Below are 16957 nucleotides of genomic sequence, written 5' to 3' on the forward strand. Positions count from 1 at the left end.
TATAGTCCATTTCCATTGGACACAATTTTGATTGACATTAAATTTGACCAACAATGCAGCAGGGGACAAGTCTTCACTACTGTAGTGACATACTGATGCTCACGAAAAACAACTAGCTAGCCAGCCCTTTTACAAACAGGAAAACAATACTTATATTTAAACTGACTTGTCCCATGGCTTAAAATCCCTTATATCGGACAACGCAGCTGTGAACGACAATACACGCCGTTGAGGTAAAGTTAATGTCATTTGTAGCTAACAACCTGGCACCCAGTTAGCTAGCTATAACTAACGTTAGCTAGATTGCTGCCATAATGCTCATAGGTCATGGTAGTGAGTGGCGTTACTGCAGCTTGGTAAGCTAACTACACCAGTTGCCAGATTGGACCTTTAACTACTTTTCAAGTCACTAGAGTCAACCTGGGTTGCATACTTTCTAATCGTGTATTCATACTCACGTCAACATTTCAGTGCTGCTTTGGTCTAAAGTTGACTTAGCTACAGTTGTGGATGCATGACGACAATCTGAAAGATGACGACTGAGACCCACGTCAAGGACATCAAGCCAGGACTCAAGAATCTCAACGTTATCTTCATCGTACTGGAAACCGGTGAGGGTGGGCTGTTTCAGTTACTAACTAACTCATAACAGTATTATTAGGAATCAAATGTTAATGATCTTGTAATGCACTGGGGTGGGAAAAAAAGTATTGTAAATTCTTACACACAATATAATGGTTCAACATTGAGTAACATCCTTCTTGTATGCCACTATATAGTCTGAGAACTGTTCATGTTGGTTTATTTGAATCATGCCAGGCATCAAATAACTTACCTGTGTTGAACCTTCCCTCTTTTTTCCCCACAAGTGGATGTTTACGCTCCTCACAATGAGATATGACACTTTCCTTGTACAACTAGCTTGGTCCCGTCTTCGTAAAAAAATCAAAAGCCACGGATTTATTTGTCCCTCATAACCCCTCACACAGGACGAGTGACAAAAACAAAGGATGGGCATGAGGTGCGGACCTGTAAGGTGGCCGACAAGACAGGCAGCATCAGCATCTCTGTTTGGGATGAGGTGGGGGGACTGATCCAAACCGGTGACATAATCAGACTCACTAAGGGGTGAGTTATTGAGTCACATCCCAGTCAACACCTCCACTGCATGGACGAAGCTCCAAAAATTTGATTTGAAACCTACTGCTGAGTATAAAATACAGAAATAAGACCACCCAGTCATCATGTCAGCTTTATCTAACCGCATGAAGTTATTCGGATGAATATGTGCCATACGTTATTAGTCTGCAATCTTGTATTGAAATTGCTGCCTTTTTCTCCAGATATGCATCTGTGTTCAAAGGTTGCCTGACTCTGTACACAGGCAGAGGTGGAGAGCTGTTGAAGATTGGAGAGTAAGTCCTGTAGTTGCAGCCATGTAACTGTTGCTGAGAGATGCATGTAATGTCATAATTTACTGGTCTAAACTAATGCCCACTTAATGTTTTGTTCAGGTTCTGCATGGTGTACTCCGAGGTGCCAAATTTCAGTGAGCCTAACCCAGAGTATTCTAACATGGACCAGATGAAAAACAAGACGGTAAGGGGTGTTCTGAACTTAAGGATGTCTTACTACAGGATGTTTTACAGGATGTTTTACAGAAGGATAGGGGGGGGGGGAATATTAAGTACCTTTTTCTTGTACTGTTTGTGAACAGATTATTTCATTCCCAGGTACTCAGTGACCAAGGAAACATACTGAACAATAATTCAGCTGGTAAGTCCACTATCAGAGACCAACAAAAGTAGTGACATTAAATGGAAGCGTTTCGGCAACTACTTTTGTTCGTGTTTTTCAACAAAAGTAATTTTGACCTCTGCGGCTTAAGGTGCTATATGGAACAATTCCACCTGCATGTTTCCCTAAATGTCAATGGCATGTCTGTAGCAGTAAACTAAATTGCTGCTTATTTGACCCGTGAATGGCTGGTTCAGCCACCTTCAGTGTATAAGCAGCAGTCTTCATTTTAATTGTGAACACTAACAACTTTTCCTTTTATCACTTTATGAACATGAATTTGTACATTACAATTTCTTATTCTAGGAAATGACACTACCAATGGGAACGGTGTAAATTCACAAGGTTCCGGGAGCTCAACTACCCCTCCGCAGGGAGGGCGGGCTGGCAGTGGTGTCGGCAGCAGGGCAAACAATCCAGGAGGGACCACTGTCAATGGAAAGGAGACCAGACGTTCTACCAAAAGATGATTAGAGAAAAGAGAAGCAAAGTCCATCACGTGCCAGAAATGTCAAATGAGAGACTATCACTGAAGACTCCTGTTTATTTTACAAACTGTGTAATCAGTCTTTATATATTTGTATTATTTAGTTTGGTTGAAATTACCATGACCATTATTTTATTTACTTGTCTTAATTAGGTTTGTTTAAGGAACACTGTTCACAAAAGCTGTAACAAGAATTTCCCTGACATTCTTTTTTTTTTTTTTTTTTTTTTACAATTAAGGTGTTTAATGGGAAGTCATGTGTTTTTCAAAGGAAGACAGGCAGGGATGTTACCATCCCTTTGTTTAAAATGTGATACTTTTTTAAAAACAATGTTTTTCTTTAATTTTCTGCACTTAATGTTAAACGTTTTCCCATGAGATGTCTAAAATATAAAATTACTCTTAGTTAATGTGCTGTGTAGGCTCTGTGTTCAAAAATAGCCTAAGGCTGACAGATGGCTGTGTAGTTGGATTTTGACAATCAGAAACAAGCATATACACTTGAAGTCGGAAGTTTACATTACACTTATGTTGGAGTCATTAACTTGATTTTCAACAACTCCACAATTTTCTTGTTAACAAACTATAGTCTTGGCAAGTCGGTTAGGACATTACTTTGTGCATGACAAGTAATTTTTCCAACAATTGTTTAGATTTCACTTAAACTTCACTTTATCACAATTCCAGTAGGTCAGAAGTTTATACACTAAGTTGACTATGCCTTTTAACAGCTCCAGAAAATGAGGTCATGGCTTTAGAAACTTCTGATAGGCTAATTGACATCATTTGAGTCAATTGGAGGTGTACGTGTGGATGTATTTCAAGACCTACCTTCAAACTCAGTGCCTCTTTGCTTGACATCAAAATAAATCAGCCAAGACTTCAGAAAAAAAACTGTAGACCTCCAAGTCTGGTTCATCCTTGGGAGTAATTTCCAAACGCCTGAAGGTACCACGTTCATCTGTACAAACAATAGTATGCAAGAATAAACACCATGAGACCACTCAGCCGTCGTACAGTCTCCTAGAGATGAACGTACTTTGGTGCGAAAAGTGCAAATCAATCCCAGAACAGCAGCAAAGGACCTTGTGAAGATGCTGGAGGAAACAGGTACAAAAGTATCTACATCCCCAGTAAAACGAGTCCTATATCAACATAGGAAGAAAGGAAGAAGCGATTGCTCCAAGACCATTAAAACAAATTCAGATTACGGTTTGCCACTGCACATCGGAACAAAGATCGTACTTTTTGGAGAAATGTCCTCTGGTCTGATTAAACAAATAGAACTGTTTGGCCATAATGACCATCGTTATGTTTTGAGGAAAAAGAGGCTTGCAAGCCGAAGAACACTTCCCAACCGTGAAGCACGGTGGTGGCAGCATCATGTTGTGGGGGTGCTTTGCTGCAGGAGGGACTGGTGCACTTCACAAAATAGAGGGCATCATGAGGAAAGGAAAATTGTGGATATATTGAAGCAACATCTCAAGACATCAGTCAATAAGTTAAAGCTTGGTCGCAAATGGGTCTTCCAAATGGATAACGACCCCAGCATACATCCAAAGTTGTGGCAAAATGGCTTAAGGATGACAAAGTCAAGGTATTGGAGTGGCCATCACAAAGCCCTGACTTTAAGCCTATTTGTGGGCAGAACTGAAAAAGCGTGTGCAAGCAAGGAGGCCTACAAACCTGACTCAGTTACACCAGCTCTGTCAGAAGGAATGGGCCAAAATTCACCCAACTTATTGTGGGAAGCATGTGGAAGGCTATCCAAAACGTTTGACCCAAGTTAAACAATTTAAAGGCAACGCTACCAACTACTAACCCACTGGGAATGTGATGAAAGAAAATAAAGCTGAAAAAAAATCACTACTATTATTCTGACATTTCACATTCTTAAAATAAAGTGGTGATCCTAACTGACCTATGACGGAATTTTTACTAGGATTAAATGTCAGGAATTGTGAAAAACTGAGTTTAAATGTATTTGTCTAAGGTGTATGTAAACTTCCGACTTCAGCTGTATAAAAGTGAACAAAAAAAACAAAGTAGATATTAAGCAATAGCACTTTATTTAAACAACCAATCCTAAGCCACAACACTGAATGACAAGACTCATAGGCTGCGGCATACATTGTATAAAATTGATAAGGTTTCAATGCCTTGGTTTGTTAAGTTTCTCCTGTAATGTCAAAGGTCAATGCAGATTACGTTGTTTGATTCACTCAAATCATTATGCATGTAATTTTTGTAACAAATAACCATTCACTAGCACACTTAATGATATACCAAGGCAAAGTGCTTTCAAGGATTGCATTATCATGACAGTTGGATATTTGTTCAGGAGGGGGGGGGGGGGGGGGTTGTATGTCTCTTTTAGGGCATCTCTTAACCCGTAATGCTGCATCACACATTCCTCTGCTTCAGTCAAAATCTCAAAGGTCTGGGGGGGTAGTATGACAAATGATTCATTTATTTTATTTTGAACGCTTAAGGCTGGATACGATAACATTTACCTTCACACGTAAACACCACATTCATAATCAGACTTCAGTAAGAGCCTTAGTTATTTGTTGCTTTTGTAATGAAGTTAGATGCACACACATTCTCCCAATCTCTCGTAGTTTCACACAGTTACAACTGTAAACTTGATGTTTAGACATATGGCTCAACTTACAAACGTACAGTAAAAACCTGGATGATTACTGGTGGTTAAAGGATACTTTCAGGGGGTTAAATAAAAGCAATCATAAAGTACCTTGTTGCGACAAGTATCTGAAGGATAGCAAACATGTACCAACAGACAAGGTTCACGTGTATGCTACAACAAACCTTAAAGAGATTTCATTCTGATCATAATACAGTTTGGCTTCACATTCCAGTGGCTGTTGTGATATTATTTTTCCTTTCATTTTACATGCTCGTACACACACACACACACACACACAAAAATCACATTTGATTTGTCTTTTAGATTAAAAGTGATTAATATGCGTTCATATTTTTGAGACACAAGTATAGGTGGTTATGAGCTAAGAAGACAAAGATGAGTTGTGCATCAAGGAGGTAGGCAAAACATGATCAGAGCAATTACATTAGTAGCAAATGTAATCTTTACTTTCAGAATAGCATGGACTTTGTATCTTGCCAATGAGATTCCATTTTGGATGAGACCGTTTTTCCCCATTTCAATTCCTTAAATTGTAATTGATATATTTTCTGAGGTAATATGATTTTAATATCGCACAATGTCATGCTAGTAAAACCTATAAGATTTTGTTGTTGTTGTTGCTGTAAGCAACTGAAGGCTCTAGAAAATACACAATACTGAATACAGGCATGCTCAAACTCTCCACCAGGCAGCAGTAGCCGTAACTTACTTCAAAACAGAGCCTAAGGTGCAAGAGAAAAGAGTGAAAAGTTGATAAAAGGCCAGAAAAAGCATTTTATGCATTTTCACTTGCTCACATTGCACCACCTGAATTTATAATTAGGCCTAAATGAAGCACAATAAAGACTTTCATGATCACCTACAGTTCACACTGAAGTCACAGGAGAGGTTAACATGCTGTCCTAAACATTGGCTTGGCATATCCCATCCATTCTAAGGACCACAACCAGATATGCCATTTTTTTTAACCACTTGTCCCTGACATGAAATTCTTGACCAATTCATAACTTTAACCCGCAACTTCCGAGATGGTGAAAAGAATTGCAGCGAAACAAGGAGCCAATGAAATTCTAGCAGAAGCAATATGGACAGGACACTGCTAGCCAATCAAAGTACATAATAATTCAAGGTCATAGCCCGTAGACATGTCCTGTTATATTTTGCCTGGCTGGTCTATGGAGTAAACAAATCCCTGCATCATACAAAGCAATGTCCAATGACCGAATCAAAACAAGATGCCTCTGCCCTCCTGAATAAGAGCTTAATATATCCAGAACCAAAATAAAAAAGGGGGGCTGTTAAGGCAAAGGACACAGCCAACCACCAACCTCAAGCTTTCAATTACACTAGAGTTTTAAATTTTATTCAAAGGGTCAGTTAATGCATATTAGGCTACCACACATACTACGTAGGATACTGTACCAGAAACCAGTAGGCCTAACCTTACATATTATAATCTTCAAATATGCTCAAATTAAAATAACAGAATTTATGGACTCAAACCAAAAACTATTACAGACCATAGCACCAGAATCTTACAAACATCACTTGTGTTTCAAAGGGAATGTACTTCGTGTAACCAATTAGAAACAAAATAACAATATTCTTTACGGTATTTGTAAACCAGGAAAGTGTGTAAAGTAGTACAATAGCCATCAACGAAGACACACTTTTTCTTTGCCCTTTTGCTGATAGCAGTTCATATTGCCATCTCACACTCACATTCATGACATCATACTCACTAATGAAGACATGACATCTAACTGCCCAAATCATCGCAAACACAGAACTCTATGCCTACTCACTGTACTATAAAAGTAATCACTACATCCTTAAGTTCTATGGCATAGCAATCCTTTGTCTTTCTTGTCCACAAAATACAATCTTCTACCACCACCTCAACCGAACCCAGTGGCTTGATGTTACCTTGAAGATTACATATATTATACTTAGAACATATCGCAATACAGAGAACAATTTATATAAAACACAAACATAGATGCCCAAATAAAGGGGTTGCATACAAACTAGCTATTAAAATGTTTAAGCGACAACTTTTAAGTCTTGATTATCTTAAGTGTGTTCTTTTATGCCTTCAAATACGGTTAGAAGGGGTTGTACAGACACCAACTAAAACTACATCCCGATCAAATCAACATATACACTGCTAAAATGGTACTACAAATGTCAAATATTAAATCTCTCTCTCAGCTTTATAATAATTCACCATGTTGATTTCAATACCATTTAGTTGAGTAAGTAAATCAACAATTTCTACACAAAACAGTGCAGTGCATTTTTAGTGATGTGCTTAGAACATCCAACAAAGTGCACTTGCCAATATTGCTTTTGTTATGAATTCACACTACAACTTCAGTATTATCACTACAGTGATCCAAAACTATTTCACTGTGTGGTTTTTCAGGTCCCTTAAGAAAGGCTGTTCATTGAAAAATATGGCAAGCCAAGCAAGACTAAGGCAAGAATCAAACAAGAGCTAAATAAACTAGTCAAGTTGTACATCCAGGTGTTTGGATTTATGACAACAGCACGAGTGTTTCTTTGGATTTGTGCTTTGAAAAATGTATCCAGCCAATTAACAACATTTCTCCAGGATTCAAACCACAGTGGACCACATGGATGATGAGATTGGGAAGCACTATAGCATAGCATCATGTTTTGTATTATGAATGAACAATGGCTCACTGACTTCACCCAGTCTGTAATTGTGAGTAGTTGTGCGACCTCAACTTTTATCAACAATAAGGCTTTCAGTTGGCATGAATGGAAGACCAATTTCATGATGCATAAAATATAAAAATTAGACTTCACTATTTGCTCAATTGTTTTCTAATGGCACAGTTTAGTATACCTGTTTGTATCAGGACAAAGTGTCAGTCAGGATTGTATTGACAGTAATAGAGGATCTGAGTTTTGCCGTTTACAAGTTCAAATAATATTCTTTAACCATCTTCAATTTTCTACGACATCAAAATAGATTCCAACCCCATAATTTTGAGCAGCCATGTGACATACAGTATAAGAATGCACACAACTCTCATAAATAAGGTACTTTATGATGGATCTAAAACCAGTTCCGTTCTGAGACATCTCTTTTGCCTACTTAGGCATTCCTTTAATGGAAATATCATGATTTAATATCCTTATTCACCTATTTGCATTGTCTATCCTATGGGTAGTTGTCAAGAAGCAGTCAAGTCATGAAGGAACCATCAAATCAAAGAGAAAAAAGTTAAATGTTTTCATGTTGCATAATATGTATCAGATAACATTTACTCTCCAATGAGGTTCAATACATTAACAAAATGCACTGGCTTGGATAAAAATCATTGCGAGATAACATTGCGAGATACAACATTGAGGTAAGCTGTTCGATGTCTGATTATGGCTAATCAAGTAATACATGAAGTCACACAATAGAAAGTGTCGACATTACTCTCCACTAAGACAAAAACATTGCATCCCTTTAAAGAGTAACGTTACTCTTACATAGTATTTTTGGCGTGAGAGGTCAACTCAGTAACTGCCCTTAAAGAGGAAGAGAAAACGGACAAAATAAAAGCAATTGGTGTGTCGACATTTTGTCCCTGAAGTTTTTCAAAGCAGCCAACTACTGGGTTGAATAAAGTGAATCCAAGGATCAGTATGCTTTGTTTTGATCATAGGTATATGTTGCTAAGCCTTAACTACAGAGGCACAAGAGAGAAAAGTATTCAACCAGTTCCCTCTAGTTAATTCAGGACCAAACAAACTTTGGACAGTACAACAGGCCACACCACCTATGAGGACTATAATGCAGAAAAGAGCACTAACTACATACATGCGTGCCAACAAAAAAATTACAGTCTCTGTAAAAAGAAAAGGCCAGAAGTCTGGAGTGAATATATAATTGTTAAATTCTATAACCAGTTTATTGTGTTTGTTTTTATTTATTTTCTCCATGACCTAAAGTATATGTGCCGCGATATACAGGGGTATGGGCAATCCCACATGAAAATGGAACAAATGTCAATTGTCTCTCAATAATAATGTTAGACGCGTGCCAAATTCTGCAAAATTACACTTCTTACTGCTACATTTCAAGACCTTATTTTTAAAGTGGGAGCAACAGTTTTGTTCCATTTTAACAAGCATTTGGAAGTTATGATTGAATAAGCATGGAAATCTTTTCCACCTAGTGTAGTTGTACAACAATGACAAATTAACAATGAAAGCATTAACATAATATACAATCAAAGAATCTGAACATCTCAAATAAATATGTTGTGTACATAGACAGGACAGACATGCAGCAGTTAGAATCATGGAAGAACTTAAAGGGATACTTCTGGATTTGAGGCCCTTTATCTACTTCTCCAGTCAGATGAACTCGTGGATACCATTTTTATGTGTCTGCGTAGTTTGAAGGAAGTTGCTAACTAGCGTTAGCGCAATGACTGGATATCTATGAGTCTCATTGGGCCTCATTGCCAAAACCCTGAAGTATCCCTTTAATATTGAGCTTCACTCATGGATCTATACTTAAAGACATAATTCCATCCATATCAAGGGGTGTTTGTTTTGGTGATCAAATGTAAATTTATGACGGACTATAACATGAGATTTATTACTTTTAACTTCTTGTTAAAATCCACTTAAAAATAACTTACCGCATCTTACATGTTAATTTATTCACTTTTTTTGTGAATTGTAGCCATTTTGAAGAATTCTTTGATAACAGTACACCGATGACAAATAAAGATCTAATTCAGCAGTTTAATTATGCTTGGAGAAGAGAAAACGTTTGTGTACTCTTGATTCGAAATAATATTTTAAATGGAAATAAAAGAAAAACACAATGGTAACTGCCTAGCTATTGCCTTCATCCAATGAGTTTAAGTAATGAAGGACACCGATGTCCTCGAGGTACAGTCATTGGCAGATATCCCAGAGGAATACGCTATGGACAGCATCACCATGGGGATCACTGGCATAACCCAAAGAAACCAACAGCCTCTTTGTTTCTAACTTTATCCCTTCCACACCTAATTTAGGAGGTTATTTAAAATCAGCATGACATAAGTGTTCATTCTCAGATGAATGCTTTCACTTGAAGGACAATAGTGTCAAAAGTAAAAGTTTTTCCTATTCTCCAATTTCAACATGACCCTACTTAGTCTTTCTTTCCACTCACATATATGATGGCAACATTTTACAAGTTGCCCAAAATCAATAAGTACCCTGAATTCTTCTCAAAAGAAAAATGGAAGGAAACAAAGATGTTGAATATGCTTCCTTTCAATAGTTATTCCCCCAACTTAACATGTAACTCAGTTTACAGTATTCTGACTCAACTACTTTTGTGCAATTTTACCGTCTTCTACCCTACTAGCCACCCTGCCATATTGTTTTCGATCACGCTCAAATAAAATTGACTTGATCAGTCTTGCATCATGCAAATTACAATTACCTAATGCTATGCATTTCACTCCTCCCCTTGCCCAAAGCTCCCATATCACTTATTCCTACAATCTGAAGCACTTTGAGAAAGTTGTCAATTTTTGCAATTTCAGCCATTGTAAGGTATTATTGTCATTTGTCAAAATTGACCTTTACTTTTTAAATCTCCATAGACACTTCCTTTTTCCATAGGCAGACAAACAGGGATTTCTACAGCACTTGTGGGTCTAGGTAACAGCATGGGATGTTTTTAAGGACGACTGTTTTGATATGGTATTGATGTAAGAAAAAAAGGGACACATTCCCAAATGCAAATCAGAAAACAAATGGAGTAACAAAACAATGATTCATAATTTAAGAGGTATTGTAAGGCAATCTTGATAGAAAAAATGGTGAGTACATGATTAACAGGAGGGATAGCTCCTGTGCCAACTGTTGACAAAATAAAACTTGAGGAAATAAAATAATCCTGTGATTACAAGAGTCACAATGATTATATTGGAGTGAGGTTTGTACTGATAGACATAAGGCAGTGCCTTCAGAAAGCAAAAAAAAAAAAAAATCACATTTTGTCCTGAATACTAAGTGCTATGTTTGGGGCAAATCTAACACAGCACATTACTGAATACCACTCTCCATATTTCCAAGCATAGTGGTGGCTGCATCATGTTATGGGTATGCTTGTAAGCCAGCAGCATAACACCCTGCATCTCACTGCTGGCTTGCTTCTGAAGCTAAGCAGGGTTGGTCCTGGTAGAGAGACCAGATGCTGCTGGAAATGATGTTGGAAGGCCTGTAGGAGGCACCTCTGATCTAAATAAAATATCCCAATGCCCCAGGGCAGTGATTGGGGACATTGCGCTGTGTAGGGTGCCGTATTTCGGATGGGATGTGACTCTCTGTTGTCACTAAAGATCCCATGGCACTTATCGTAAGAGTAGGGGTATTAACCCTGGTGTCCTGACTAAATTCCCAATCTGGCCTTCATACCATCATGGCCCTCTAATCAGCCACAGCTTACAATTGGCTCATTCCTCTCCCCTGTAACTATTTCCCAGGTCAATGCTGTAAATGGGAATGTGTTCTCAGTCAACTTACCTAATAAAATATGGGTTAAAAAAAAGGACTGGAGAGCTTCAGGACAAACACAATAAATGGATTGGAGCAAAGCACAGACAAAATCCTAGAGCAAAACCTGGTTCCATCTGCTTTCCACCAGACACTGGGAGATTAATTCACTTTTCAGCAGGACAATTACTTAAAACACAAGGCCAAATCAACACTGGAGTTGTTTACCAGGAATACAGTGAGTGTTCCTGAGTGTTACAGTTGACTTGATTCGGCTTAAAAATCTATGGCAAGACATGAAAATTGTTGTCTAGCATTGATCAACAACCAATTTGAAAGAGTTTTAAGAATTTTAGAAAATATTAAATGGGCAAATTTTGCACAATCTCGGTGTGCAAAGCTCTTCGAGGCTCACAGCTGTAATCGCTGCCAAAGGTGCTTCAAACAAAGTATTGAGTCAGGTATGTGAATACTTAAGCAAATTAGGTATTTCTGCATTTTATTTTCAATACATTTGCAAAAATGTCAATAAAAATGTTTTCACTTTGTCATTATGGGGCATTGTGTGTAGATTGGTGAGAAAAAAGTCATATTTAATACAGCCTGAATTCAAAATGTAACACCAAAATGTGGAATAAGTCAAGGATATAAATACTTTCTGAAGGCACTGTATGCACCACATTGTTAGGCAATAGACTAACCCATCCGCTGAATGCAATAATACCCTTCAATGGCTCAAGATAAAACACAATCCTTCTGCATCGATGCACGAGGAGAAGGCAGAGGTAAAGATGTTGCTTTAGTTCATTTTTCATTATTGTCCCCATCATTTCTATTACTTTTTTCTTAGTTAAACAGTGCAGCAAAAATGTCAGTTATTCAACCACCAAAACCCCTGCTTTAATTTAGACATACATTTTTAAAAAATCAGCAATTGACTAATATGGCTCAGTGGAGACGTCTGCAAATGTACGTAATATCTTACATTTCTGCACTTAATCAAACATGTTCTTGAGTTTCATCCCCTGCTTTTTTTTTTTTGAAAGGCAGTGCAAGTATACTTTCCGTTTGAAATGTACTTTGGGCTGCGTACGTTTGCACACCAAGGGGTGACCCTCAACTCTTCACTGCTCCCTTATGCTAATCCCAAAGAGAACCACGACCCTCCAATTAAATCGTGTCTCTCATACAAGCACCCACTCATCACACATGATCGTGAAGATCAGTCACCAGTTCATCTACTCTCATCTCTCCATTGAAGGTATTGTCTTCCCTAAATATAAGTTCATATCTACATAGGTAACCTATGTAAACACACACATAGAGATATTAAATATACAAAAGTGCCTATTCTTGAAATAAGTGCTTTGGGTCAGGACTGAGTGAAAATAGAGTTGTTTGTTGTTGCATTATTGAAAATCGAAAAATGCTTTCCATTGTTCTATTGCCCTAAAAAGCACAATACTAGGGTAATCCTTGTCCACAGTGTAAACGGAATGGTTAAATAGGGTGGAAATAAAAACATTTAAAAAAAGAGTCTTGGCGGTATATCATGAATGTAATCCTTTTTAGGCTTCTAACCTCCACACACTTGACTTATGCTTTCTTGACTTATGCTTTCTTCAACCCCTAATTGAACAATTCAGTCCCACATGAAACTTGTTCCAAAAGGGGATTTTTGTTTTCAATGTCGTATCTAACCAGCCTAACAAAACCATAGGCTAAACCAAATCTATGGTCAATGAAATGTCACACGATATAAAATAAACAATGGATGGGACCTAGTTGTGAGAAGTTCATATTTAAACCAACCCAAAAATTCTAACATAGCAAGTTACCCGTGAACATAACAAGAACATTATTTAATGGCTTACTATTCGATGTGATCTCACGTCATTGAACTAAACCTTCTCTGACATCATATAAAAAGGCTTATGTAAAATGCCACAAAAAGTTCAGGTAGCTTAATACAATCATTTTTTTCAGCATATTAGTATAAATGTGAGGAACAACGACGACACTGGTTTTGGCATTTGCTATTCCTACATGTAAGGGATAGACTTCGTCATCTTGTTTTTTTCTTAAACGCTTTGACATGAAATACCTTGTAGAATACCAGTACTGGCCACGGAACAGATAAGCTGTTTTTTCTCTCTGTTTATCTAGTTTTTTTCCTACATTCTTTTTTGAAACAGTTCCTTCCCAGCCAGTCAAATGCACCAGGAACTGACAATGAATCTCAGTCTGCAAAATGATTCAGAAATTGATGCAATGTTTTCTTCTTATATAAATAATAGTATGTACATCTAAAGAGATGTGCTAAATGGTTTCGATATTCCATTCAAAGAGAACAATTCTAGGGGTAACATTAGGTTACACAAGTGATGATAGGACTGAGGCATGTCGAGAAAAAAACAACAATTCAACTGAGAAAGGTGGATGAGGTTGTCAGTGTATCACACAATAGAGGTATTGGTACCAGACATGCCTACATGGTGTTCTTGACGCAAAAGAGAAACGGGAGCACACATACTTGAAAATGGGTGTAAAAGAAAATCACTTTTGGTATTCTTTGAAAGTCAAATAAATAAAATACTCTAAGACACTTCTTAAACCACTTCCGAGATGCAGTTACTTATATATAACGTAATGCAGATATTTTAGTTTTCAGTGTTAGCCATATATTGTGAAGAGTAAAGATACTGGTACATTACCACTACTTTCACAATTTCACTATCTAAGCCAAACTACATTTATGTAATATTGAAAACACATTAACAAAATAGGATAATGCTTAATAATACAGTACACCATGGATTTGAAATGTTCCTTAATTCCAATTAGTTTATGGAAGTGTGAGTAAGGTCAAATACTGATAGATTTTGTCATCTGAATTTTTTCAAATCGCTACAACCACATGAAAACAATTACAACAGTGAACATAATTTGAATTATGTTCTAATTAACATAACTAACAATCTTCATAAATAGCTTAATCAAGTGAAACACAAACAACTAAATTGATTCAACTAATGTGCAAAAGAAGACAGAAGCAAACAAGTATGGCTGTTTGGCATGAATAGATATAGGTTAAAAAAAGGGGAAAATTACATGAACCTTTCCACTATAGCAAACAGCAGGGAAATAAAAATGCTATAAGAGTTTGAAGGCTGTCTGTGACTGAATATTGCTTCCAATTCCAAATAACGTAAAGAGTCAAATTAAACATTACATGTAGATCCGCATTGACGGAAACCGTGAATACAATCCATGGAAAAGGCAGCAATATTTTAGCAGCTATATTAAAAACACATATTTTCTCATGGCTCTGTTGTGCAAACATATTTGACTGACAATTCACAAGTAAATGCGACGTCGGTTTACATTGTGTAAACAAGTGTTTATACAACAATAGCTTATACCGCAATCAGTATGTGTGCTAAACCCATCTTTCTTTTAAAAAATAATAATAATTTCATCCTTTAAAAATGTCCCACTAGAATTGTTCTCTTTTTAAGTCTCAAATAATCAGGGATAAGGTGGGAGATCAGAGGGCATAAACTAGTTGGGGATGAGGTCATCTCTCAGTAATTCTCAGTGTTCCATAGGCACAACATTGTTTAAATATCCAGAAACGCCTACGACAGTGACAAGCGGTAGTGGGGTTCAGGCAAGAACCACAACTTCTTCCTTTAGTATGGACTCCTTGAGAGGGGGGCTAATGCAGAAACCCCCAGTCAGGCAGTGTCTGGACCCGTTAGATGGTGTCACTCAGATGGTCTTAGCCATTAGGAAGTGCTTGTTGTCGGATGTCTAGGGGAGTAGACACCAGCTTGTAACCGCTTATTTTAAAATCTAGGCGGTATCTGTGCAGAGCTTTCAACTCTCTCTCTCTCTCTCTCTTCAGAGACGCACAGCACGGGAAATACCCACACATGCTGCATATTGCACCAGTTTAAGTCAGAGGAGAAGTTGGAGGCACCGTTCTCCTTCTACTAGGTCATCGCTTTCACTGGGATTTGCGAGGTTAGTTTATTCCTTGTTGAAGTGCAATATCAAAAATTCACCAAAAATTGAAATTTAATTTAGAACTAAAATGATACTATCTGTAACTTGTCACACATGCTTGTGAATCTGTTAATTCAACAAAAACATCCATGATAATATCATAAGGGGTAAAAATCATCACCGCTGGTAGGATTTAGAGGGACTCTGTGACGAGCTCTGTCCTGGACACTGGACAGAGGGTGTCTTACCTAAGCCCAGGCTAGTGACAACAGACAAATAAACAATGAAAATGATGCCAGAGGAGAGAGGCAAATAATTGCATATAGGTTTGACAACACCCATTAGGGATTTTGTTTTTCTTCAAACAGACAGACACACGCACACACATCCAAACACACACACACACGTGAAACTAAGTATATTCCTGCTCTTGTTGTGTGTTAAGAAAGGGTTGTAACCCGGATCATAGTGGATTAAAGAGGGGCGATCCGGCTAGTTAGAGATACAACGGGACAGGGGCACCTAGGGTATGGCGGTCTGAGGGGGAGCAGGTTTGGGGGGGGGTTTCATCTCACTCGGTGAAGCAGCCGTCCAGGCCGATGGTGCCATGACGGTCCTTGGCGTAGGTGTAGCGCAGGTTGCCGTTGGGCAGGGGCCCGCAGGCGGCGATGCCACAGTGCTTCAGCAGGTTGAGGCCAAAGGAGGCGGCGGCGCTGGCGTCTTTGGGAGGGAAAGGCTTCATGGTGGAGAGGATCAGGGCCAGGCAGTCCGCCACATCCTTGTTAGGGGCACAGGCCAGGGCTGGGGTGTGGCCTGATGAGAGGAGAAAGAAACAAAAACACAATTGATTAAAAGACAATTCACATTTAGGAAGAACAAATTCTCTTTTATAAAATTCTCAATAGCAACCTGGTTAGTCAAGAGGGCTAAGCACTTTTACTCAGACACATATACACACCAAAACGAGATAAGCAAATGGCCACTCCACCCCAGTGGCATAGGCAGAAATTGATGTGTGGCTGGGCCTGAGTAAGTGACTGGGCCAACATTTTCCAGAAAAAAATATGCCAAAAATTCCCAGTCATGTTTAAGTGAAAATTTGTTCAATCATATTGTATAATTGAAAACACAAAAATGGTACATTTGACAAAGAAACACTACAAACTAGGGATGTGCACGGTTATTTGAATATCTGAATGGACGTTAGTAGTCGAATAATGGTGAGTATTCATTCTTGGGACCAAAAAATGTATAGGCCAAATTGAACATTTCTACTTTTCTAAATGACATCAAATCAAATGTTATTGATCACATACACATGGTTAGCAGATGTTAATGCAGGTGTAGCGAAATGCTTGTGCTTCAGGTTCTGACAGTACAGTAATATCTAACAATTCCACAACAACTACCTAATACACAAATGTAAAGGGATGGAATAAGAATATATACATATAAATATATGGATGAGC

The 16957-nt window shown here is 38.0% G+C and overlaps 2 protein-coding genes across 3 annotated transcripts in view; one reads left to right on the forward strand and one right to left on the reverse strand.

Annotated features, from left to right (window-relative positions):
- Positions 1–65: 65 nt before the first annotated feature.
- On the forward strand, positions 66–2694 carry LOC124030983 (SOSS complex subunit B1-like). Of its 2 annotated transcripts, none has more exons than XM_046342069.1 (7): positions 66–233; positions 472–617; positions 990–1128; positions 1344–1415; positions 1515–1599; positions 1734–1776; positions 2104–2694. In XM_046342069.1, exons 2-7 carry the CDS (start codon positions 533–535, stop codon positions 2265–2267), a joined length of 588 nt encoding a protein of 195 aa, XP_046198025.1. In that variant the 5' UTR covers positions 66–233; positions 472–532; the 3' UTR covers positions 2268–2694. The 2 variants fall into 2 exon arrangements, with proteins under 2 accessions (XP_046198025.1, XP_046198027.1); XM_046342071.1 differs by having other exon boundaries at positions 69–233; positions 472–611.
- A 6171-nt stretch (positions 2695–8865) lies between these two features.
- The window catches only part of LOC124031017 (serine/threonine-protein phosphatase 6 regulatory ankyrin repeat subunit C-like), a 37920-nt gene continuing 29828 nt past the window's right edge, over positions 8866–16957 (reverse strand). The window contains exon 28 of the mRNA XM_046342080.1: positions 8866–16301. Within this exon, the coding sequence (XP_046198036.1) occupies positions 16060–16301 (242 nt within the window). The 3' untranslated portion in view covers positions 8866–16059. The remainder of the gene's footprint in view (positions 16302–16957) is intronic.

The sequence above is a fragment of the Oncorhynchus gorbuscha genome, linkage group LG03 (genome assembly GCF_021184085.1).
Source record: "Oncorhynchus gorbuscha isolate QuinsamMale2020 ecotype Even-year linkage group LG03, OgorEven_v1.0, whole genome shotgun sequence".
Lineage (NCBI taxonomy): Eukaryota > Metazoa > Chordata > Actinopteri > Salmoniformes > Salmonidae > Oncorhynchus > Oncorhynchus gorbuscha.

Bases quoted from the DNA above. Each gene is read 5' to 3' on its own strand.
- LOC124030983 (XM_046342069.1), top strand. From the start codon at position 533: ATGACGACTGAGACCCACGTCAAGGACATCAAGCCAGGACTCAAGAAT. The intron at 1,416-1,514 runs GTAAGTCCTGTA...TGTTTTGTTCAG, and splicing joins GAGCTGTTGAAGATTGGAGA to GTTCTGCATGGTGTACTCCG. The intron at 1,600-1,733 runs GTAAGGGGTGTT...TTTCATTCCCAG, and splicing joins ACCAGATGAAAAACAAGACG to GTACTCAGTGACCAAGGAAA.